This window comes from Lithobates pipiens, unplaced genomic scaffold (assembly GCF_037356315.1).
Source record: "Lithobates pipiens isolate NorthernLeopardFrog02 unplaced genomic scaffold, aLitPip1_a1.2 Scaffold_35, whole genome shotgun sequence".
Classification (NCBI taxonomy): domain Eukaryota; kingdom Metazoa; phylum Chordata; class Amphibia; order Anura; family Ranidae; genus Lithobates; species Lithobates pipiens.
In genome coordinates, this window is record NW_027507811.1 from 4,003,212 (window position 1) to 4,029,622 (window position 26,411).

At 47.7% G+C, this 26,411-nt stretch overlaps 2 protein-coding genes and 1 long non-coding RNA gene across 3 annotated transcripts in view; all 3 read left to right on the top strand.

Moving 5' to 3' along the window:
* The window catches only part of LOC143955453 (uncharacterized), a 274,185-nt gene that overhangs the window by 200,684 nt on the left and 47,090 nt on the right, over nucleotides 1-26,411 (top strand). The window contains exon 11 of the mRNA XM_077465497.1: nucleotides 11,021-12,802. Within this exon, the coding sequence (XP_077321623.1) occupies nucleotides 11,021-12,802 (1,782 nt within the window). The remainder of the gene's footprint in view (nucleotides 1-11,020; nucleotides 12,803-26,411) is intronic.
* On the top strand, nucleotides 5,072-10,171 carry LOC143955915 (oocyte zinc finger protein XlCOF29-like). The gene is made up of 6 exons (XM_077466037.1): nucleotides 5,072-5,301; nucleotides 8,056-8,184; nucleotides 8,753-8,920; nucleotides 9,009-9,132; nucleotides 9,249-9,632; nucleotides 9,773-10,171. Exons 1-5 carry the CDS (start codon nucleotides 5,215-5,217, stop codon nucleotides 9,356-9,358), a joined length of 618 nt encoding a protein of 205 aa, XP_077322163.1. The 5' UTR covers nucleotides 5,072-5,214; the 3' UTR covers nucleotides 9,359-9,632; nucleotides 9,773-10,171.
* LOC143956157 (uncharacterized) lies at nucleotides 16,321-16,640 on the top strand. Its single transcript, XR_013269856.1, has 2 exons — nucleotides 16,321-16,374; nucleotides 16,468-16,640. It is a non-coding gene; the product is annotated as an uncharacterized LOC143956157 (long non-coding RNA).

Genomic DNA, 26,411 nt, shown 5'->3' on the forward strand with positions numbered 1-26,411 from the left:
TAAACAGAGGAAATTATGCCCTGCGTAAGGACTGACCACAACCTTTGCCCGTGGATAACTACACTGCTGGACCCCTCACAGTGCCATGGGAACGTCTGCCTCTCCTTGTTGTCCTCCCAGACATGATAATGGGGGCTTATTACTAAAATTTGAGAGACACAAAAATGTGTACGTGGATGTACTTTAATCAATGAAAAGTGGTGTTTGGTGCACTTTAACTTGAGTACTCACTACACAGACACACTCCACTGGTACACTAGAATATACTACAGTAAACATGCACTAACACACCTCAATACACTGCAGTAAACGTACAATAACGCACCTCAATATACTGCAGTAAGCATGCACTAACGCACCTCAATATTTTGTAGTAAACGGGCACTATCACACCTCAATATACTGCAGTAAACGTACAATAACGCACCTAAATATACTGCAGTAAGCGTGCACTAACGCACCTCAATATATTGTAGTAAACGGGCACTATCGCACCTCAATATACTGCAGTAAACGTGCACTAATGCACCTCAATATACTGCAGTAAACGTGCACTAACGCACCTCAATATACTGCAGTAAACGTGCACTAATGCACCTCAATATACTGCAGTAAACATGCACTAGCGCACCTCTATATACTGCAGTAAACGTGCATTAACGCACCTCAATATACTGCAGTAAACATGCACTAGCGCACCTCAATATACTGCAGTAAACGTGCATTAACACACCTCAATATACTGCAGTAAACATGCACTAGCGCACCTCAATATACTGCAGTAAACGTGCATTAACACACCTCAATATACTGCAGTAAACATGCACTAGCGCACCTCAATGTACTGCAGTAAACGTGCACTAATGCACTTCAATATACTGCAGTAAACATGCACTAGCGCACCTCAATATACTGCAGTAAACTTGCACTAATGCACCTCAATATACTGCAGTAAACGTGCACTAACACAACTCAATATACTGTAGTAAACGTGCACTAATGCACCTCAATATACTGCAGTAAACATGCACTAGCGCACCTCTATATACTGCAGTAAACGTGCATTAACGCACCTCAATATACTGCAGTAAACATGCATTAGCGCACCTCAATATACTGCAGTAAACGTGCACTAACGCATGTCAATATACTGCAGTAAACATGCACTAACACACCTCAATACACTGCAGTAAACGTACAATAACGCACCTCAATATACTACAGTAAACATGCACTAGCGCACCTCAATATACTGCAGTAAACGTGCATTAACACACCTCAATATACTGCAGTAAACATGCACTAGCGCACCTCAATATACTGCAGTAAACGTGCATTAACACACCTCAATATACTGCAGTAAACATGCACTAGCGCACCTCAATATACTGCAGTAAACTTGCACTAATGCACCTCAATATACTGCAGTAAACGTGCACTAACGCACCTCAATATACTGCAGTAAACGTGCACTGACACTAAAGTGAATTTGAACGGTCACACTACACTCAGTCTGCACTATCACTATATTCACATTACACTTGCACACACAATAGAAAAATAACACTCTAGTATCAATGAGCAGAGCCCTGTTCTATATCTCTCCACTCCAATGGCCGCTGTGGGAAGGATACTTTTATAGAGGGGGGTGGGTGTATGAGGAATGGGTCATGATTGGGCACAATCATCATTACTTTCTCCCATCATGGCTCTGACAGTGTTCTGTGCCCTGATTTGGCAAATCCTTCATTGGTTCAGCCAATCAGGGCTTCCAATGCCCTGTGTAGATTGCAGTGAGCCGAACAAACATTTGAATGCCCTGACAAATTCAGATGTTCATCAAATGGGCAAACAGCCAATTCCACGGCCGAACCATTCGCTACTGGTGACGTGGTGAGCACCAGCAGCGCAGTACATCCTGGCGAAATGGAGACCACTGGCAGTGCAGTACTTCCTGGTGAGGTGGCGAGCACCAGAAGCACAGTACCGCATGCGATCCTGAAAATGTCAATTCACTATTGCTTTATGCAGTATTTACCGCAAAAAGGCTCGGTAAATACCACAAAAACAAGAGTTAAGTCAATAAACAAAAGGGGGTCAACATGGGGTTCACCCCAATCCATACCAGGCCCTTTGGTTTGGTATGAATTTTGTCTGTCTTCTTCTCACTGTAATGAAGTTGCTCTAAAAAGGAAGGTCAGTACAACGGACAACAGATTTCCATAACGGCACACATCAAAGTAATAGTTTAAAATGCTATATTAGAGAGGTGATGTGTGAAGAAATTCATTCTGGCCGCCGGGCGACAAATGTGACATTCGTTGAGTTCTAAACAGTCCCTGAAAGATAATACAGTGAGTCCCTTCCCCCGGCTGAATAACAGATGTTGCCTATTCTGGCCATTGTAATTTGTGGTTAGAACTCACTCTTAAATAAATTGCCAATTAAAAATGACCATTTAAATTTATTTACACATATGTCCCTTGCATAGTTGCCAACAGTCCCCATTTTCCCGGGACAATCCAGACTTTGGGACCCTCGTCCCGATCGGAGGCCGTCCCGATTCGGGATTTTACCTTTTTGTCCATGGAAAAACAGGAATGTTTGGTTCTGCAGCAGTTCTGGCTCCTGGCTCCAACAAAATGGCTGCCGGTGCCACCGCGAGAGCTTTCCCCTTGTGTTCAGCTAAATCTCCTCTCATTCCTCGTGTTCGGTGGAGAGGGGAGGGGCCGATCCACGCAGCCAATGAATCAGCTTCTCTCTTCACAATTCTCCAGCCGGGGGGTTAGCTGCACGGAACAGCCCCTCCCCTCTCCATTGAACACGAGGAACAAGAGGAGATGTAGCTAGTCTGCAGCCAACCCTTTGCTGGGGGCACTGATTTAAGAGGCACTCTGCTGGGGGCACTGATTTAAGAGGCACTCCGCTGGGGACACCTGATGTAAGAGGCACTCCGCTGGGGACACTGACTGCTGGGGACACCTGATGTAATAGGCACTCCTCTGGGGACACCTGATGTAAGAAGCACTCTGCTGGGGACACCTGATGTAAGAGGTACTGTGCTGGGGACACTGACTGCTGGGGACACCTGATGTAATAGGCACTCCTCTGGGGACACCTGATGTAAGAGGCACTCCGCTGGGGACACTGACTGCTGGGGACACCTGATGTAATAGGCATTCCTTTGGGGACACCTGATGTAAGAAGCACTCTGCTGGGGACACCTGATGTAAGAGGTACTGTGCTGGGGACACCAGATGTAAAGGAGGACTCTGCTGCTGGAGACACCAGATGTAAAGGAGGGCTCTGCTGCTGGGGACACCAGATGTAAAGAAGGGCTCCACTGCCGGGGACACAGATGTAAAAGAGGGCTCCGCTGCTAGGGACATCAGATGTAAAGGATTGCTCCACTACCGGGGACACCAAATTTAAAGGATGGCTCCGCTGCCGGGGACACCAGATGTAAAGGAGGGCTCCGCTGCCAGGGACACCAGATGTAAAGGAGGGCTCCACTGCTGGGGATACCAGTTGTAAAGGAGGGCTCCAATGCTGGGGACAGCATATGTAAGGAGGGGGCTCTGCTGCCAGGGACACAGATCTGTAAGGAAGGACTCTGTTGAGGGCACTTGATGTAAGGACGGACTCTGCTGGGGGCACCTGATGTAAGGTTGGACTCTGCTGAGGGCACCTGATGTAAGGACAGACTCTGCTGGGGGCACCTGATGCAAGGACAGACCCTGCTGGGGTCACTTGATGGGATCTGTCGACTGGCTTCGTTGCAGGTGACACGCTCAGGGGTCCCACTGATTCTGGATTATGGTGAGTTGAATGATTTCATTCTATATTACAATGTAATAATAGAAATAATGCGCTTCAATCATCCTGACACCATAACAACCATGGTGCCGGGATGATTGAAGTGCTAACACCAGGTGTTTGGAGTATCTTTATCTGTTGATTTGTTAAACTCTGGAATACACATTTCTATTGTGGTGTAGGATCTGGGCCTGCTGTCCCTCCATCCCTCTTTCCTTCCTTCTCTCTCCTTCCCTCCTTCTTTCTCTCTCCCTCTCTCCTTCTTTCTCTCTCCCTCCCTCCCTGTTTTCCCTCTTTCTTTCTCCATCTCTCATTTATCTCAAACTCTAACTACACCCCCATTTGGACCACGCCCATATAAGCCACCCCCACTATTTTACATAAATCACACCCGATTTGTTGGTGCACTGTGCTGGGCACCGCATTTTTCTTTTTTTGCTGTGTCACACCTACAAATGCATGCCTAGCCCCCTAATTATAATAATACCCTGCCTACAGCCAAAAAAGTGTCCCTATAAACTTTTGTACAATGTTGGCAACAATGCCCTTGGTGGGAGTGGAGATGACCCCATCTATAAGGACAGGGCCATCTTTAATATCGATTGGACCCTGGGCAAAAATGTTCTTAGGGCCCCCCTCCCCCCATGCAATTTCGCTCTCCACCTTCTCTGAGACATACAATAAATAGCAGCTAGACTTAAAATCAGTTTACTGTATCAGATCAGGCAGCAATTGCGATTGGTTGCCAGAGGTTACAGCATATCATTACTGTTTACTGACTTGCTTGAGGTTACAGCACTCCTTAAGGCTCAATGATTAGTTGCTAGAGGTTACAGCACATTTCTGCTTGTTGATTGGCTGCTAGAGATTGCTGTACAGTAATACTGCTCACTGGTTACTATAGGTTACAGCACATCTTCTCCTCACTGCAGGGGGGCATGATATACCTATGAATGCTGCCTTTATTTACATATCAATGCAGTTGGCCTCAGCTATTTACATATGCATGTCACTGCTATTTATATATGAATGCCAGTATTTACATGTAAATGCAGGTCTGCGGGTAAGTCATCTGTACACAACAATAGGGCAGAGCTGGGCAGCATTAGTAGCAGCACAGGACTAAAACTTCAAGGGACAAGAGAATGTAAACTGGGATAGTTGGCAAGTAAGGGGCAGCTGCTTTGGCCCCCACAACAATGACAGGGCCCAGGGCAGCTGCCCCTTTTGCCCTGCCTTAAAGACAGCTTTGTATAAGGATATACAGTACATACACACACAGCACAAGGCCGTGTTCACACTACAAGACGTTTCTCTGGGCTGCAGTTCCTCTGACCTCCACAAGGTGGGGATCTCACTTCTACCCAGACAGGAAGTCTCTATGGAAGATGGGAAGTGATGTCAGTTACAGACAGGAAGTTCCGGGTGAGAGGGGAGTCGGGAGGAAGTAGAGAGGAGACAAAGATGGAAGTGGCAGTAGAGGAGGTAATGAGATCTTATCTTCTATTTACACCCAGTAACCCCCCCGTCATGTCCGTCCTCTTCCTCCATAGTCACTGTGATGTCTTTTATCTCCAGCAGATGATGATACACACATATATAGTGTGGGGACCTAGATTACCCCCTTCAGGGGCAGAACATTCTCCCACTTACAGGGCCGGAACATTCTCTTCATATTGGAGATAAATTCTAGTAATTTATTCCTTTAAATCAGGGGTCCCAAACTGGCGGCCCTCCAGCTGTTGTGAAAGTACAAGTCCCATGAAGCATTGCAAGGCTGACAGTTACAAGCGTGACTCCCACCAGCCGAGCCCGAGGCATGATGGGACTTATAGTTTCGCAACAGCTGGAGGGTCACCAGTTAGAGATCCTCTGCTCTAAACAGACAGCACTGACAATAAATAGACAAGACAATGACCATCCTGACTACACAGCTAACAAATGGACATACCGGTATCGGGGCAGATACTAGGCGCGTTTGTGAGAGTATCGGTACTCGCGAAAATGCTCCGATACCGGAAACCGATACAGGAAGTGACGTCAGCTTGGGAGTGGAACGCCTCCTCCTCCTCCCCTCCGGCCAGCTGTCTCCTCTGGCCCAGGGCCATCTTAATGCACGGGCCAGCCTGGGCACTGCCTATGTGAGTGGGATCTGTAGTGCTCCAATCACAGGTCATGGAGAGGAGAGCCGGCGGGGATCGGAGCAGTAGACATTCCTCCAGCACAAGTAGCAGAGGTAAGATCATGCCCCGATCTAGGGGGGGTTATTGGGGGAGGGTGGGGTACTGGGGAGGGGTGGGCTCCCCCCTTCCTAGCCCTCCACCACCCCTGACACTTGCCGGCAGTCTCCCATCTCCGCATGGCACACATCTTGAGCACAGAACTAAGAGCTCCTCCTCCCCCTCCCATTCCCTTACAGCTACCGTGTGTATAGTGTATAGATGGCTACTGCAACTCCATCCCCACCATGGAAGGTCACCGCTCAGAACTGCAACCAGTATCTAGATATACACTGTGCAGGGAATGGGATTTCACCTCCAGTGTGTGCTGTGTGGGGAGCTCTGCCTGTGTTCAGGATGTGTACAATGCAGGGATGGGGGACAGAGCTCTGCCAGCAGTGACCCCTTACTGTGCCCTCCTACCCTCCTTACTGTGCCCTCCTGCACCCCTTACTGTGCCTTCCTACCCCTCTTACTGTGACCTCCTACCCACCTCACTGTGCCCTCCCAACCCCCTTACTGTGCCCTCCCAACCCCCTTACTGTGCCCTCCTACCCCTCACTGTGCCCTCCTACCCACCTTACTGTGCCCTCCTACCCACCTTACTGTGCCCTCCTAACCCCCATACTGTGCCCTCCTACACCCCTTACTGTACCCTCCTACCCCCTTACTGCGCCCTCCTACCCCTCTTACTGTGTCCTCCTACCCCCCTTACTGTGACCTCCTACCCACCTCACTGTGCCCTCCCAACCCCCTTACTGTGCCCTCCTACCCCTCTTACTGTGCCCTCCTACCCCTCTTACTGTGCCCTCCTAACCCCCTCTACTGTGCCCTCCTAACCCCCTCTGCTGTGCCCTCCTAACCCCCTCTACTGTGCCCTCCTACACCCCTTACTGTACCCTCCTACACCCCTTACTGTGCCCTCCTACCCCTCTTACTGTGCCCTCCTACCCCTCTTACTGTGTCCTCCTACCCCCCCTCTACTGTGCCCTACTACCCACTTTACTGTGCCCTACTACCCACTTTACTGTGCCTTCCTACACCCCTTACGGTTCCCTCCTAACCCCCTTTACTGTCAGTGTTGCCAACCAGCAGTATATTTACTGGCAGCCAGTAAAAGCAAAAGGTTGCCAGTAAAAAATATGGCTGTGATGCTCGGCTTGGTCCGGAGCCGGCTGAGACCATCCTAGTGCCTGCTAGAGTGTGATGGGGTGGCTCTGGCGGAGGCGGTGCTTGAGTGAGCATGTCGTGTGATGTCATAGTGCAATGGTGCCAAGCAGAGCTGCCAGAGCCTCATGTGGTACAGGAGCAAGGCAGGCTGGGACCGGGACCATCAGTGCTGTGTGGACTGGAGGGACCACTTGGCTTGGACTGTGACTCCGGAGGGGACGTGTTGTGTCAGTGAGGTGTCATCGTCATCTGCGCTGCTGCACACTGCTGTCAGTGTCAACGTGAGAGTCCATTTTATGTGTGTTTTTTGCCTTATTATCTTCATTATCATCTTCATTAAATCACATTGCTAATTGCATATTGTACGTGTTTGTAGCCTAAATACTCAAATTTGCACTTAAAACTGTAATTTTATAACTTTTGGAAATGCCAGTAAAAATGTGGCTGTGCCAGTAAATTGTGGGTGTTGTGTCAGTAAATTTCAATATGGTAGGTTGGCAACACTGTTTACTGTGCCCTCCTACCCCCCTTTACTGTGCCCTCCTACGCCCCTTTACTGTGCCCTCCTAACTCCCTTATTGTGTCCTCGTAACCCCCTGTGTTGTGTCCTCCTCTCTTTAACAGCTCTCACCTCTGACCCAATGTCTCCCGATGACCCTCCCATCCCCATCCTTTTCCCCCCAGTGATCACAGCCTTTTCCATCCCAACTCTCCCACCCCACAATCCCTATTTCACCCCTCCCTCAACTACCCTTCTCTCAACGTACAGCAACCCTTCTATTGCCCCCCCCACATCCTATTATTGTGTGACCAACACCATCTAAATAATTCTCACTTTCATTTCCCAAAGTTATCCGTCTACAAGGAGACCTGTATAGATCAAATGACGGCACCAATGAGGATGGAGGAGGACCGGAGTCACATGACTGAGGAGATACTAAACCTCACCCTGGAGATCATCTACCTGCTGACCGGAGAGGTGAGGAGGATTCTGGGAGGTCACATGACATCACTCTTATCTCTATTATATAAAACACAGACCTGACCGGAGAGGTGAGGAGGATTCTGGGAGGTCACATGACATCACTCTTATCTCTATTAATAAAACACAGACCTGACCGGAGAGGTGAGGAGGATTCTGGGGGGTCACATGACATCACTCTTATCTCTATTAATAAAACACAGACCTGACTGGAGAGGTGAGGAGGATTCTGGGAGGTCACATGACATCACTCTTATCTCTATTAATAAAACACAGACCTGACCGGAGAGGTGAGGAGGATTCTGGGAGGTCACATGACATCACTCTTATCTCTATTAATAAAACACAGATCTGACCGGAGAGGTGAGGAGGATTCTGGGAGGTCACATGACATCACTCTTATCTCTATTAATAAAACACAGACCTGACCGGAGAGGTGAGGAGGATTCTGGGAGGTCACATGACATCATTATTGTCTAGTCTGGTCAGTAGACCATGTTCTTATTGTAGACATTTAGATGATGTCAGATGATTGATGTCGGTTTATCTTTCTCCTGATCTGTAGGATTATGTTGTAGTGAAGAAGTCTAGTGGGGAGCCAATCTCAGGAGGATGGAGCAGGACCCAGAGCCCCACCATGGTGCCTCCCCCTCCTCCTCCCATACCTGAGAGGAACAAAGAGCAGAAGATCCTGGAACTGACCACGATGATGGTCCATCTGCTGACAGGAGAGGTGAGGAGGATTCTGGGAATTCTGGGACATTATCCAGTAACAGACAAGGGATGTGTCTGGATGGTGACTGTATCATTGTGTGTGTCAGGTTCCTATAAGGTGTCAGGATGTCACTGTCTATTTCTCCATGGAGGAGTGGGAGTATTTAGAAGGACACAAGGATCTCTACAAGGACGTCATGATGGACAATCAGCCGCCCCTCACATCACCGGGTAAGAGGAGACTTTATTGTAAAGGAGAGAGCAGTACGGAGGCTCCACCTAGATCCCCCATCATCTGATAAACACATAGAAACAATGTATTCAGTCAGTGTGTATGTTTCCTACAGATGGATCCAGTAATGGGAACCCACCAGAGAGATGTCCCCGTCCTCTGTATTCCCGGGATTACACACAGGAAGGTCACACCATCCCCCACCATCATCGGGTAGATGAGTGACAATCATTGGTAGTTCTGATTTATACACAGCATGATTGTTACAATGAATGTTTTATTATATATTCAGAGTGGAAACCTCGGGGATTATAATATTGATGTCAAAGAAGAGTATAAAGAGGAGGATGAGGAGTATGGAGTGATGGAGGAGTTTTCTGAAGGACACAAGGATATGATGGAGACACCAAATACCAGGAACCCACCAGAGAGATGTCCCCGTCCTCTGTATTCCCGGGATTCCACACAGGAAGATCACACCATCCCCCACTGTTACAAGGTTGGTGGATTGGAGCATCTAGAACATGGACTTCTGGAGAGGATGTTTTTTTTTATTATTATTTTTTTTTTTAAGTGATGTCACAATAATAAATCTTCTATCTTACAGATGATATTTTCTCTCTCATTTTCTTGGTTTAGAGTGGAGATCCAATGGATATAGAATTTGAGGTGAAATCAGAAGAAGAAGAGAGGTATGTGAGGGATGATCAGCAGTCTATGGAGGAGGATGGAATAACGGGGACATTTATAGAGGAGGACACTCCTACAGAGATCAGCACAGGTGGGTCATTAACACTAAATCCATTCCTCCACCCATACTGCTCACTGATTGGTCCAGAGTAGGGCGGGGGCTGGGTGATATCAGCCTGTAATCCCCTGGTCACTTTCCTGAGCTGTGTTCCCCGTCCTGTATTCCTGGATTTCTCTCCGATAATCTTCCTTCTCTGTGCTGGCCAGAAAATGTTGATTTTTGGTATACAGTGCCTTGCGAAAGTATTCGGCCCCCTTGAACTTTTCAACCTTTTGCCACATTTCAGGCTTCAAACATAAAGATATAACATTTTTATTTTTTGTGAAGAATCACCAACAAGTGGGACACAATTGTTCTTCACAAAAAATTAAAATTTTATATCTTTATGTTTGAAGCCTGAAATGTGGCAAAAGGTTGAAAAGTTCAAGGGTGCCGAATACTTTCGCAAGGCTCTGTAGGTGTTGGTCGGCCTAAGCACCTGGGGGTTGTGTTTTAAATCTTGGAAAGAGGGGGACCTACTCAATATTAGGTGGATGGTTATGATTTCATGGCCAATCGGTGTATTGCATGGTACATACTACTGACCCCTGCACTATATACTCTATGTTGTACATTTCATACTCCTGACACTCGTCCTATAATCCCCTCATCACTGTCACTCCTATAAAAGACAGTTCTCGTTGTTTCCTCACTCTCTGACTAAGGTCCATGAATAAAGAAATGATCTGGTAGGAGATCAGAGGACCCATTTACTAGTTACCTTGAGGGGGGAATTGTGAGATCCTCAGAGACAAAGCTGCCTGATGTGAGCGGAGTCCTGGTTTAGGGGAACCAATCTGCTCGTGTCTAGTAATAATAAGCCAAATGGTCCGGGGCTGAAGTGGTTAAACAATTCTACTTATAATTTGTCCTAAGTCACAACCTTTATATTTTTACCTTATAACAGAATTATCATTCGGTCAGTAGATACTAAAATTGTAATCGTATCTGTGACCTGGAATATAATATGTATAATTTGAATGACTTATAACCACATGTATTTTAAACACAATACTGACTGCACCATTTGAAGTGAACTTTGGACAAACTCAGTGGATATTTAGAGATGGATTAGGTATCTACACAGCTCCTAAAATCTAACACAATGGGTTTTGCTGGACGAGGGTGATTTCTACGTGACCAATCAGCTGATGTCTAGTAATAATCTTTGTATTTCTATTTTAGTAGATGGACGGGAGATGAGGAAAACCTCAGAGGATTGTCTCACTTTGTCTCCAGACTGTAAAGTAGAAGATGAGGACATCACACAGTATAGTCCAGGAGAAAACCCGACTACCTCAAATGTCCATCCGGCACCACACAGTGTAGATGGACCATCGTATTCCTCTTATCCCGAGGAACCTCAGACTGTGCGGGACGGTGCCGGACCATCGTATTCCTCTTATCCTGAGGAACCTCAGACTGTGCGGGACGGTGCCGGACCATCGTATTCCTCTTATCCCGAGGAACCTCAGACTGTGCGGGATGGTGCCGGACCATCGTATTCCTCTTATCCCGAGGAACCTCAGACTGTGCGGGACGGTGCCGGACCATCGTATTCCTCTTATCCCGAGGAACCTCAGACTGTGCGGGACGGTGCCGGACCATCGTATTCCTCTTATCCCGAGGAACCTCAGACTGTGCGGGACGGTGCCGGACCATCGTATTCCTCTTATCCTGAGGAACCTCAGACTGTGCGGGACGGTGCCGGACCATCGTATTCCTCTTATCCCGAGGAACCTCAGACTGTGCGGGACGGTGCCGGACCATCGTATTCCTCTTATCCCGAGGAACCTCAGACTGTGCGGGACGGTGCCGGACCATCGTATTCCTCTTATCCTGAGGAACCTCAGACTGTGCGGGACGGTGCCGGACCATCGTATTCCTCTTATCCCGAGGAACCTCAGACTGTGCGGGACGGTGCCGGACCATCGTATTCCTCTTATCCCGAGGAACCTCAGACTGTGCGGGACGGTGCCGGACCATCGTATTCCTCTTATCCCGAGGAACCTCAGACTGTGCGGGACGGTGCCGGACCATCGTATTCCTCTTATCCTGAGGAACCTCACACTGTGAGGGCCAGTGCCGCCCTTCCAACAGATAAGATGTTTTCCTGTCCTGAGTGCGGGAAGTGTTTTTCAAAGAAGGTTCATCTTTCCAAGCATCAGAGATGTCACACGGGTGAAAAGCCGTTTTCCTGTCCTGAGTGCGGGAAATGTTTTTCAGATAAGTCCAGTCTTTACCCACATCAGAGATCTCACACGGGTGAAAAGCCGTTTTCCTGTCTTGCGTGCGGGAAAAGTTTTTCACACCAGTCCAGTCTTTACACACATCAGAGATTGCACACGGGGGAGAAGCCCTATTCTTGTTCAGAGTGCGGGAAATGTTTTTCAGATAAACCCAATTTTAACACACATCAGAGATCTCACACGGGGGAAAAGCCCTATTCTTGTCCAGAGTGCGGGAAATGTTTTTCAGATAAGCCCAATTTTAACACACATCAGAGATCTCACACAGGGGAGAAGCCGTATTCCTGTTCTGATTGCGGGAAATGTTTTTCACAGAAGTGCACCCTTAACAAACATCAGAGATTGCACACAGAGGAGAAGCCCTTTTCCTGTACTGAGTGCGAGAAATGTTTTTCAGACAAGTCCCAGCTTGACAGACATCAGAGATCGCACACGGGGGAGAAGCCGTATTCCTGTCCTGAGTGCGGCAAATGTTTTTCACACAAGTCCCTGCTTGATAGACATCAGAGATCTCACACGGGGGAGAAGCCATATTCCTGTCCTGAGTGCGGGAAATGTTTTTCAGATAAGTTCAATTTTAACAGACATCAGAGATCTCACAAGAAGCAGGGGCCACTTTCCTGTCTTGAGTGAGGGAAATGTTCCTCACTGAAGTCCTGTCTTCCTGTACATCAGGGGGTCCCACACAACCCTGGAGGTGTATTAGTGAGTGCGGGAAATGTCTTGTATATGAATGTTGCTGGACATGTGGGGAAGAAGCACCCCCTGATATACACCTCAGATATACTCCATGGCTGATCTTCATCATGGAAGAAACAGTTGATAAGGAGATCAGAGATCACCAAAGACATGGATGAAGTGTTGTACCGTGTCGGCCATTGATAGCGGGATAAAAATAAAAATGGAGTCATTACCTCTCTTTGGCTGAGTACATTTTGTGGTGAAAACTCGTACAAGAGGTCTGTTTTCTCAAGTCGTCTTCCAGGACGAAAAAACGTTAACCCCACCACTTAAAATGCGGTCTTTAAGGCCTTTTAAAATTAAAATGGAGTCATTACCTCTCATTGGCTGAGTACATTTTGTGGTGGAAGATTTCACAAACACTTACAGGTCTGTTTTATAAAACTCCTTGAAGAAATCTGATGCACATTCACCAAACTGATGAATTTTGTCCATATTTTATTTCTTATGATGATTTCCTATGATCATTGGCTCCATCTTGTGGCCATAATACAGTGTTGCACTAGTTTTACTGATGAAGGTCTTTCAGTAAAAAATATTGCATTATAAACACTAGATGGCGCTGAGGGTCATAGGAAATCACTGTGTTCTTTATAAAATGGACAGAATTTTTAACGGCTGGGCAAATGTCAGTTTAATCAACTAATATTCTATAAAATGAGACCCCTTCGTTTCTTCCATTAGACGTGATTTCATACAAATAACTGAGATCATACACTTATGAGTACAGAAGACATCGAAAAACGTGAAGCCAACAATATTATACCAACCATTGATTTACAAAGGACATTTCTACATTTGGTCATTAGGTGGCGCTAAGTATGGGGATTAGGGCCAACTAGTGGCCAAATGTGGTATTTTCCATTTTAAATCAATGGAAAACATATGAAAAGCTCAGCAAATAGCCGAATAACATTAATTGTTTTACCCCGATACACAGAGAAGGAATGTACATGCACTTTACCCGGGCAAATTATTTCTGATTAGACCCCTAAGTGTCAGGAGATGTATATTTAACCACCTCCCACCCAGCCATTATACATATACAGTTGGAGGAAAGCTTTGTCTATTTAGGAGAACGTACCCGTACATCCTCCCACTGTACCCGTCGGGGGGGGGGGGGGGGGTGTAGCGGTGGGACCTGTGATTGTTGTGTCTCTTGGACTCCTCCAAGCACAGTTTGGGGCACAGGGCCCCATCAATATCTGTACCAGTGATACTGACATACCAGTACCTGATCACGTCACACCAGTACCATGTGACCAGTGCAGCCAGTAATATCTGTACCAGTGTCACTGACATACCAGTACCTGATCACCGTCACACCAGTACCATGTGACCAGTGCAGCCAGTAATATCTGTACCAGTGTCACTGACATACCAGTACCTGATCAGTGTCACACCAGTACCATGTGACCAGTGCAGCCAGTAATATCTGTACCAGTGTCACTGACATACCAGTACCTGATCACCATCACACCAGTACCATGTGACCATTGCAGCCAGTAATATCTGTACCAGTGTCACTGATATACCAGTACCTGATCAGTGTCACACCAGTACCATGTGACCAGTGCAGCCAGTAATATCTGTACCAGTGTCACTGACATACCAGTACCTGATCACCGTCACACCAGTACCATGTGACCAGTGCAGCCAGTAATATCTGTACCAGTGTCACTGACATACCAGTACCTGATCACCATCACACCAGTACCATGTGACCAGTGCAGCCAGTAATATCTGTACCAGTGTCACTGACATACCAGTACCATGTAACCAGTGCAGCCAGTAATATCTGTACCAGTGTCACTGACATACCAGTAACTGATCACCGTCACACCAGTACCATGTGACCAGTGCAGCCAGTAATATCTGTACCAATGTCACTGACATACCAGTACCTGATCACCATCACACCAGTACCATGTGACCAGTGCAGCCAGTAATATCTGTACCAGTGTCACTGACATACCAGTACTTGATCACCGTCACACCAGTACCATGTGACCAGTGCAGCCAGTAATATCTGTACCAATGTCACTGACATACCTGTACCTGATCAAATTCACACCAGTACCATGTGACCAGTGCAGCCAGTAATATCTGTACCAGTGTCACTGACATACCTGTACCTGATCAAATTCACACCAGTACCATGTGACCAGTGCAGCCAGTAATATCTGTACCAGTGTCAGACCAGTACACAGCAGCAACCATGGTCCTGATCACCGTCACACCAGTACAGTGTCACCAGAGCCAGCAAAAACCTGAACACCATGAAAAGGAGTACAGAAATGAGGGGGGGGGGGGGGGGTTCAGATTGTGATCATGGCAGATGAGAGTAGCTGGGAGGAGGTCTCACTGGCATATTGGGATTCTGAATATGAACCCGTGGAGAGCAGCGGTTCAGAAGATGAAAGGTTCCCAACAAAGAGACACCTCACTCCAAAGATCGTTTCCTACAACCCACTTTCTGAGACACAGCTTTATTCAGGATGTCGGGTACGTTGTCCGAATGTAATGTGGCATTGATCGGTGCCTGCCACCGAACACCATTAAGGGACAGCTGTTGGCCCCTCCAATATTTCAAGGATTCTTGGCAAGTTGACTTGGGTCACATCTTTCTGATCAGTCACATTGTCCCGTGGCTCTATGTGTTATTATAACTTCAGTATCCTTTCTTCAAACGATTGCCCAAGGTTCCTTCTACGACCCCAGCACAGAAGGCAGCCTTCCTTGTTACTATTGTCTTCACCTGAGAAGGTAACTGAGTTGGTGGCCAATCACCTTTTCTTATTCTTCTCAAGAACATGATCGATTTACAGCCCATCCGTCCTTCCATAGACTGTGTTCACCTTTCTGAGGATATCATGTTACCCTCCATTTGTCTGTCTTCTTCTCACTGTAGCGAAGTTGCTAAAAATAAGTAAGCTCCCTACAACGGTCACCAGATTTCCACGAGGACACACATTGGATTATTATTTTAAAATGCTATATTATAGAGGTGATGTGTGAAGAAAAAAATTCTGGCTGTCGGGCAGCAAGTGTAACATTCGTTGAGTTCTAAACATTCCCTGAATGATAATACAGGGAGTACCTTCTCCCGCCGAATAACAGATGTTACCTATTCTGGCCATCGTACTTTGTGGTTAGAACTCACTCTAAAATTAAAATACAATAAAAAATGTCCATATTTGTTACATATACGCTCCTCTTGGTGGGAGTGAAGATGACCCCATCTATAACACACAGCACAAGGCCGTGTTCACACTATGAGATGTTTCTCGGGACTGCAGTTCCTATTAGCTCCACAAGGTGGTAATCTCACTTATACCATAGAGACAGGAAGTCTCTATGGAAGACAGGAAGTGATGTCAGGAACAGACAGGAAGTTCCAGGTGAGAGGTGAGTCGGGAAGAAGTAGAGAGAAGACATTGTTGGAAGAGGCAGTAGAAGAGGTAATAAGATCTTATTTTCTATTTACACCCAGTAACCCCTCCATCATGTCCGTCCTCTTCCTCCATAGTCACTGTGATGTCTTTTCTCTCCAGCAGGTGATGATACACTCATGTATAGTGTGGAAACCTAGATCAACCCCTTCAGGGGCAGAACATTCCCTCACTTACCGGGCCGGAATATTCTCTTCATTTTGGAGATAAATTCTAGTAATTTGTTCCTCTAAACAAACAATTGTCAATTGACAATAAATAGACAAGACAATGACCATCCTGACTACACAGCTAACAAATGGCCATTCCTGGTGTTCGTTTTCAAATATACTTTCAGGCAGGCAGGTGATTCAGTGATCTGCAGGGCATAAAATATATATATATACAGTCTCCTATATATATATATATATATATATATATCTACTGCATTCTAGTCTAGCCAAGCCTATATCTGACTGCAGGGCCATTCCTGGTATACATTTTCTAGTAAACATCAGGCGGTGTTTTGCTAATAAAATTTTACAGCATGTCTGGAAGGCCACCAAGGAGAGGCAGACGCTCACAGCCCACTAAAAGAAGGCAAGCAGGCTCTGTGTCTACAGCCAACAGTGCTGGTTGTGGACACATCCTCAGCACGTGGCCGTGGGGCATGCTTGCCCTTTTTTTAGCAGCTGGCCGTGTTGATCCACAACATGCAGAAGAGTTGGTAGAGTGGATAACTAAGCCATAGTAGAGTAGTTTGCCTGCCAATGCAGCTGCCAAAGCGGCCTCTTCCATCGGCTCAGTGTCATCAGTCACTTCTTCCCTAGCCCCACCATCATGCACAGAGGAGTCCCCCAAACTTTTCAACCACAGTGTCGGGTACATGCTGCAGGAGGATGCGCAGCATTTTGAAGGCTCCAATGATCATACCCAGGTTGAGGAAGGCAGTAATGTGAGCCCAGAGAGAGGGGGTGCCCAAGAAGGACAAAAAACTGTCTGTCCTCCCAGCTGCAGCATACTGCCAGGTTTGCTCCAGTGACTAGAAGGGAGGGGATGATGAGATCGCTGACTCTATGTGGGTGCCTGATAGAAGCGTGCAGGAGGCACATCTCTGAGGCAGGATGCCCTCCAGAGGCCAGCTTAAGGGCAGCCACCCAACTACATCACACTGCAGAGCTCCTCATGTGCAGGGCACTGCTGACTCCCCACATATTTTAAAAAAGTTCTTTGGTGTGGGCCTTTTTTGATATGTGTGCAGCAGATCGCACCGTTGCTGTTTGCAACATATGTCTGAAGCGTGGCCAAAACAGCAGCCGCTTGGGCACCATATGCTTAACCATACGTCGACCTCCCATGCAGTCCGTTGACAACAGTACTTAAAAGACCCACACCAAAGAACAAGGCAGACCTCTCCTTGCTCCTCATAAGTTGGGATCTCCAACCCCACTATAACTTCAGTCCTCTCAGAAACCTGGACTGAGAGGAATGAAGGTGTAGAATTAGGTGTGCCCGGTACTTGCGAGCAATCTGCTATCGCTACACCAACATCCGATTGTACCAGTTGCTAAACCATCAAAAGAAATTCGGGCCCAGCCATCCACATGCTCACCGGCTGAATGCTAGCTTGGCTAAATTGCTAGAACTCCAACTGCTGCCTTTTCAGCTGGTAGACTGCCCCCTTTCTTGAATTTGTAGAATGTGCGGTACCCCTTCTTTTCATGGAAGGCCATTCCGGCTCTCTACCAGCATGTGGAAGGCAATGTCTTGGCCTTGTTGGACAGCGCAGTCAGCGGTAAGGTGCATATTATCATGGTCCAGCAGGCATGGGCAGGGACGTTACTTTTCTTTCACGGCGCACTGGGTAACTCTGCTGGCAACTGGGAAGGATGCAGGACAGGGTGCAGTATTGCTGGAGCTTTTTCTGCCACCACGCCTCCAAATCGCTAGTAGTGGTGATTCAGCCACAGCTATCTCCTCCACCCCTACTCTTCTTCCTCTATGGCCTCTTCCTCTGCAGATTTGTCCTCTGAACCAGCGGTGCTCCGTAGGCATTCAAGGGGCTACGCAAGCACTCAGACTCAGAGGTGGTTGAAGTCACTCCAGCTTCAGCCAGGAATAGTGGTTTGCGACAATGGCACCAACCTCCTCTCTGCCCTCCGACAGGGACACTTGATCCATGTTCCTGTTTGGCTCACTTCCTTAATTTGGTGGTGCAGCGGTTCTTGTGCAGGTACCCAGGCTTAAAGGATCTCCTGAGGCAGGCCAGGAAAGTCTGTGGGCATTTCTGCCGGTCATATAATGCCAATGCTCCTTCAAAAGGAATGCAACCTGCCCAAGAACAGCCTCATTTGTGACATGCGCACCAGGTGGAACTCAACGTTGGCATTGCTGCAGCGGCTGCACATGCAGCAGAGGGCCATCAATGAGTACCTGTGCGACTATGGCACCATGACAGGGTCAGGGGAGCTTGGCTTTTTTTTGCCACGCCAGTGGCTAATGATCAAGGATGCATGCACTGTCCTGTCACCATTTGAGGAAGCCAGGAGGATGGTGACAGTGCATGCATTAGTGATACTGTTTCTCTTGTCTTCCTGTTGGAGCACACGCTTTGTGGAATAATGGACAGGGCACTTGAGGCAGAACAGAGGGAGGAAGAGGAGGACTTACTTACCTCTCAAGGCCCCCTTTATCCAGACAGTATTCCTGCGGGCCCGCTGATCACACAGGAGGAGGATTGTGTCAGCATGGAGGTGGAGCCTAGCACTCAGCAGCAGACTTCAAGGGATCGTTTTCAGTCCCCAGAAACCCATGGACTTGTAGGTGTCTGGAAGGAGGTGGCTGTGGATCATGTCATCCTTAGTGAGCCAGAGGACTCCGGATCAAATGCCTTAGCAAACCTTTGCTGCATGGCCTCCCTGATCCTGCAAAGCCTGCGAAAGGACCCTCAGATTTGTGGTATCAAGGAGAGGGATCATTACTGGCTGGCAACCCTTCTTGATCCATGTTACAAGGGTAAGGTTGCGGAATTTATCCAGCCTCTGCAGAGGATGAAACATCTTTGGGAGGCCTTGCAGAAAGGTTTGTGCAATGCATTTCCAGAGTCTGGGAGGTTACAATTTCCTGGTCCGCCTGGACAATGTGTTGCTGAGGCTTCGGTGAGTCACAGAAGGAGTGGTGGAGAAGGTGGCCGTCTGATCGATACGTTCAGACAATTTTTTTATTCCGCAGCCCCAAGGTCTGATCGGTTCCAGAAACCATCGCCAACATCTGATTTACATGGTGCAGGAATACCTAGGGCCAAGATCAGACTTGGAGACATTTCCAACCAAAAATCCACTGGGTCTTGAGGATGGATCACTGGCCAGAGTTTGCACAGTCTGCAATTGAGCTACTGGCCTGTCCTGTATCCAGTGTTCTTTCTGAATTCACATTCAGTGCCGCTGGATAGTGATGGACGAACGTTTCGCCCGGCGGTCGTTTCGCGGCGAATTTCCGACTTTCGCCGTCCGCGGGTTCGAACGCCTTTTTCCGTCGTTCGCCCCGGCGGACTTACGTGTTTAATGTATACAAGAACTTTAACCTTTCGTGACACGTTTATCATGTGTTACAGGACAACCAATTGAGACATGACAGCTCATGGACACTTGGACATTCCCCCTAACCTATAAATACACCCGATCCGGTGGCCATTTTACATTCTTTCTTCTGTCACTGTAGGGAAAGGATCCTGTGTGGAGTAGGGACAGAGAAAACGCTAGCTATTTGGTACACAAAAGTTCTTTTCAGGACTGGTATAGGTGTTAGGTCAGCAGCCTGAGTTTCTTTTGTCAGTTTAGATAAAGGGACAGAGCGCTGTATGCTGCTATTTTAGGGACAGCTCAGCCAGATTAGTCTTTCTTCATCATCATCATCATCATCATCATTAGCTGTTACTATCAGGTCCACAAAAGAGCTGTTCCAGCTAATCGTTCCAGCCTACTCTTTTTTGCCAATTTGTATAGGGACAGGCAGGAAGCAGTGTGTCAGGCAGTGAGGATAATTTTAAAGACTTGCTGTTACTATTAGTTCCACAAAGGTTCTTTTCAGGACTGGTATCAGTGGTACGGTAATAGGCTTGTACACGTATAATATTCTTTCTTCCAAATATAGAAAGAATATTATACTTGACTGCTGCCCTTCTGCTGCAGTCTGCTAATCATTCACAACTCACTTGTTCCACAAAGCTCTTTATCAGGACTGGTAACTTGGTCTGTCTAGGGTGCTACGGTACATAGGCTTGGGTGCGGTACAGTCTGCTGTTCTGTAAGGACCGCTATCGGTCCACAATACATAGGGTTGCCGTGCACTACTGCTGACCGCTGCCCTATACTGCAGCAGTCCTTCAGCGGTATAGGGACTGACGCACAGTCTGCTAAACACTAATACACAACCTGCTTGGTCCACAAAAGTTCTTATAAGGACTGGTAACTTGGTATAGGGTGCTACGGTACATAGGCCTGAGTGCGTTACAGTCTGCTGTTCTGTAAGGACCGCTATCGGTCCACAATACATAGGGTTGACGTGCACTACTGCTGACCGCTGCCCTATACTGCAGCAGTCCTTCAGCGGTATAGGGACTGACGCACAGTCTGCTAAACACTAACACACAACCTGCTTGGTCCACAAAAGTTCTTATAAGGACTGGTAACTTGGTATAGGGTGCTACGGTACATAGGCCTGAGTGCAGTACAGTCTGCTGTTCTGTAAGGACTGCTATCGGTCCACAATACATAGGGTTGCCGTGCACTACTGCTGACCGCTGCCCTATACTGCAGCAGTCCTTCAGCGGTATAGGGACTGACGCACAGTCTGCTAAACACTAATACACAACCTGCTTGGTCCACAAAAGTTCTTATAAGGACTGGTAACTTGGTATAGGGTGCTACGGTACATAGGCCTGAGTGCAGTACAGTCTGCTGTTCTGTAAGGACCGCTATCGGTCCACAATACATAGGGTTGCCGTGCACTACTGCTGACCGCTGCCCTATACTGCAGCAGTCCTTCATTGGTATAGGGACTGACGTACAGTCTGCTAATCACTAACACACAACCTGCTTGGTCCACAAAAGTTCTTATAAGGACTGGTAACTTGGTATAGGGTGCTACGGTACATAGGCCTGAGTGCAGTACAGTCTGCTGTTCTGTAAGGACCGCTATCGGTCCACAATACATAGGGTTGCCGTGCACTACTGCTGACCGCTGCCCTATACTGCAGCAGTCCTTCATTGGTATAGGGACTGACGTACAGTCTGCTAATCACTAACACACAACCTGCTTGGTCCACAAAAGTTCTTATAAGGACTGGTAACTTGGTATAGGGTGCTACGGTACATAGGCCTGAGTGCGTTACAGTCTGCTGTTCTGTAAGGACCGCTATCGGTCCACAATACATAGGGTTGCCGTGCACTACTGCTGACCGCTGCCCTATACTGCAGCAGTCCTTCAGCGGTATAGGGACTGACGCACAGTCTGCTAAACACTAACACACAACCTGCTTGGTCCACAAAAGTTTTTATAAGGACTGGTAACTTGGTATAGGGTGCTACGGTACATAGGCCTGAGTGCAGTACAGTCTGCTGTTCTGTAAGGACCGCTATCGGTCCACAATACATAGGGTTGCCGTGCACTACTGCTGACCGCTGCCCTATACTGCAGCAGTCCTTCATTGGTATAGGGACTGACGTACAGTCTGCTAATCACTAACACACAACCTGCTTGGTCCACAAAAGTTCTTATAAGGACTGGTAACTTGGTATAGGGTGCTACGGTACATAGGCCTGAGTGCGTTACAGTCTGCTGTTCTGTAAGGACCGCTATCGGTCCACAATACATAGGGTTGCCGTGCACTACTGCTGACCGCTGCCCTATACTGCAGCAGTCCTTCAGCGGTATAGGGACTGACGCACAGTCTGCTAAACACTAACACACAACCTGCTTGGTCCACAAAAGTTTTTATAAGGACTGGTAACTTGGTATAGGGTGCTACGGTACATAGGCCTGAGTGCAGTACAGTCTGCTGTTCTGTAAGGACCGCTATCGGTCCACAATACATAGGGTTGACGTGCACTACTGCTGACCGCTGCCCTATACTGCAGCAGTCCTTCAGCGGTATAGGGACTAAGAGTTTTGTCACAGGGTGATTTAAAAAATGACAGGCAGAGGAAGAGGCAGGCCCTTCCGCAGGGGTGGTAGGGGTAGGGCAGGAGCAACAGCCTTGAGCCAAAGTGGGAAGTTGCAGAAGGTGCGTTCAATTACTTTAAAGGACGCACCAGACTTGGTTGAGTGGCTCACTCAGCCTTATTCTTCTGCACCCTCCTCATCCTCTCGATCTGCACCCTCTTCTTCACTCTCTGCTATGTGCACCCCCAAAGACACTACCACCAACAACACCACCACCACCACATACCTTCCGCTTGAGTGCAAATGGGGGCCTTCATGCTCCAGTGTTTTAATAGGGACCCCCGTATAAAAAGCATGAGGGTCAAGGACCAGTACTGGGTGGCAACGTACTTAGATCCCCGGTACAAACACAAAATGGCGGAAATGTTACCGCCGTCGCAGAGGGCTGTCAGAATGCAGCACTTCCAGGCCTTGCTTCGAGAAATGCTGCATTCTGCTTTTGCGTGCGCTGGCAGAGGAGCAATTCCCACTCCCAGAGAAGGATTTGCGGGTACCAATCCAACAGCGCCTGCAAGAAGAGGCCGGTTTGAAGATGTGTTGGTGACTTCGGATATGAGGTCATTCTTTCAGCCGACCCATCGACAGGTGTCATCCGGATCCAGCATCAGGGAACGCCTAGACCGTCAGGTGTCCGACTACATTGGGTTAACGGCCGATGTGGACGCTCTGAGGAGTGATGAACCCCTAGACTACTGGGTGGGCAGGCTTGACCTCTGGCCAGAGCTTGCCCAATTTGCAATCGAACTGTTGGCTTGCCCCTCATCCAGTGTCCTGTCCGAAAGGACGTTCAGCGCAGCAGGGGGGATTGTGACCGATAAGCGTACTCGCCTAGCTCACGACAGTGTTAACTACCTCACATTTCTAAAAATGAATGAGGCATGGATCTCGGAGGAATTCAACACATGTGATCAGTAGACCATGTATATGTCTATAAACAATTTTTGGAATCAAGCACACAGACCTTCTTAATTCATTTGGCTCACTTCCCTGACCCAAAAAAGCACACCGTACTATATGCCCCTACCCTCCTCTTTGAAGAGGTTGAGCGGTGTCATATTTCTACTGGGGCTGCTTATTATGAGGGGTTCCCACCATCCCTGTGCTGTGCTGACTTCCTCCTGGGTGTTCTTATTATGAGGGGCTCCCACCATCCCTGTGCTGTGCTGACTTCCTCCTGGGGGTTCTTATTATGAGGGGATCACACCATCCCTGTGCTGTGCTGACTTCCTCCTGGGGCTGCTTACGGTGCTGCTGTCAGCGCTGTATGTCACGGAGCTGCTGTCAGCGCTGTATGTCACGGAGCTGCTGTCAGCGCTGTATGTCACGGAGCTGCTGTCAGCGCTGTATGTCACGGAGCTGCTGTCAGCGCTGTATGTCACGGAGCTGCTGTCAGCGCTGTATGTCACGGAGCTGCTGTCAGCGCTGTATGTCACGGTGCTGCTGTCAGCGCTGTATGTCACGGAGCTGCTGTCAGCGCTGTATGTCACGGAGCTGCTGTCAGTGCTGTATGTCACGGAGCTGCTGTCAGCGCTGTATGTCACGGAGCTGCTGTCAGCGCTGTATGTCACGGAGCTGCTGTCAGTGCTGTATGTCACGGAGCTGCTGTCAGCGCTGTATGTCACGGAGCTGCTGTCAGCGCTGTATGTCACGGAGCTGCTGTCAGCGCTGTATGTCACGGTGCTGCTGTCAGCGCTGTATGTCACGGAGCTGCTGTCAGCGCTGTATGTCACGGAGCTGCTGTCAGCGCTGTATGTCACGGAGCTGCTGTCAGCGCTGTATGTCACGGAGCTGCTGTCAGCGCTGTATGTCACGGAGCTGCTGTCAGCGCTGTATGTCACGGTGCTGATGTCAGTGCTCTGTATTACGGTGCTGCTGTCAGTGCTCTGTATCTCCTGCACCCTCTTGTTTGCCTACCCTGGTCCCTGACCTTCCCTCTCCTCCATTGCCTTCATTAGCTCCATAGTCCTGAATTGTCAGAACAATTTCCCAAATAAAAAAAAAATGCTTGTAGTTATCGATCCCAAATTCACCTCATACATGTATTATGCTATTGTCCAGGTGGTGGGACTACGTGCTACCCCCTAATAATTACCCCGTGGCCGCAAATTCGACCTAAAGGTTTGCGAAATTCGCCTCCCATTGAAGTCAATGGAGCCCGCGGCGAACGGTCGTTTTCGCGAACGTTTGTGTCCGTTCGCGTTTCGCGTTCGCGAAACGTCCCGTCGGAAGTTCGTCCATCACTACCGCTGGAGGCTTTGTAACCGATCACAGAGTGCGCCTGTGTACAGACTCAGTTGATCGGCTCACCTTCATAAAAATGAATCAGTCTTGGATCACCAACTACCAAGCACCTGATGTAACCGATTAATTTTTCTATGAATGTGAGATACCTTAAAGACTGCCTATGCTGAGTGACTATCCTATTCCTCCTCAATGTTCATGTTGATAGCTTCTATGAACATTTTTGTTTCAGGGCACCACCTCCACCGCCTAAGACACAATTTTTCTGCAGCGTTTAACAATAATGTAATTACAATTTTTGATCTAATATTTCACAGCAGGGCCTGTTCCTGTGCCCACCACGAGTAACTATGAGGGCTTACAGTGTTGTGGCACCACCGCCTAAGACCCAATTTTTCTGCCCCTGTTTAACAGGGGCATGTAATTACAATTGTTGATACAATATTTCACAGCAGGGTCAGTTCCAGTGCCCACCAAGAGTAACTGAGGGCTTACAGTGTTCTGGTACCACCAACACCTAAGGCCCAATTTTCCACAGAGTATATAAGGCAGACCGTATAGTATATACAGGCGGTCCCCTACTTTCAAGCATCCGACTTATAAATGACTCCTACTTACAAACGGAGGGAGACAACAGGAAGTGAGATGAAATCTACCCCTAGGAAGGGAAATTCTCTACTGTAAGTGTTAATATGGGAAAAAGGTGTCTCCACTAATGCTTTATCACCAATCCTTGTTTCCCTAATAACCCCACATTTTCAAAATCCAATTGTCATTGGGACAGAAAGTGAGGTGAAATCTTCTGAACAGACAGCAAAACAAATGTTACAGGGGTTATAACCCTTCCCTTTGTTATCCAAAAAGCTTAAAAATAGATTTTTCGGCTGGAGCTACTCTTACGAAATGTACCAGTTCCAAATTACAAACAGAATCAAATTAAGAACAAACCTATAGTCCCTGTCTTGTTTGGACCGCCTGTATACTGCTGTTCTGAGTATATAGGGTCTGGGGGCCCAATGCCTTTTCTTTTTTTTTTATTTGGGTGCGGGGTTCCATTTAATATCCACACAAGACCCAAAAGGCCTGGTAATTGGGGGGAGGGGGTACTCATGCCATTTTTCTCAATAATTTTCATCCATATTGCTAGGACCCGACATTACATTACAGCCGAAAACGGTTTTAAATTACTTTTTTTTCCTTTAGAAAAACACGGGAAACATGCGCCACTTTACAGACATACTATAGACACCCCCCAGGTACGATATTTAAAGGAATATTTCACTTTTATTGTTTCACTTAAAGCATTATTAAAATCACTGCTCCCGAAAAAAACAGCAGTTTTTAAAACTTTTTTTTGCATTGATGCAGGACCCGGGCCCTCAAACACTTTTTAGGACAATATCATGCATATTAAATTTAAAATTCACACTTTTGATTTTTCAGGTTCGGGTCCCATAGACTTTAACGGTGTTCTAATGTTCGCGCAAACTTTCGGTCCATTCGCATGTTCTGCCGCAAACCGAACCGGGGGGGGGGGGGGGGGGGGTGTTTGGCTCATCCCTAGTCATAAGGGACAGACAACATTTCTTGATACCCTCCTTCAG

Coding starts and splice junctions, on each gene's coding strand:
- LOC143955915 (XM_077466037.1), top strand. CDS start 5,215: ATGTCAGTTACAGACAGGAAGTTCCGGGTGAGAGGGGAGTCGGGAGGA. Junction 5,302..8,055: donor TGGAAGTGGCAGTAGAGGAG/GTAATGAGATCT, acceptor CATTTCCCAAAG/TTATCCGTCTACAAGGAGAC. Junction 9,133..9,248: donor GCCGCCCCTCACATCACCGG/GTAAGAGGAGAC, acceptor TGTTTCCTACAG/ATGGATCCAGTAATGGGAAC.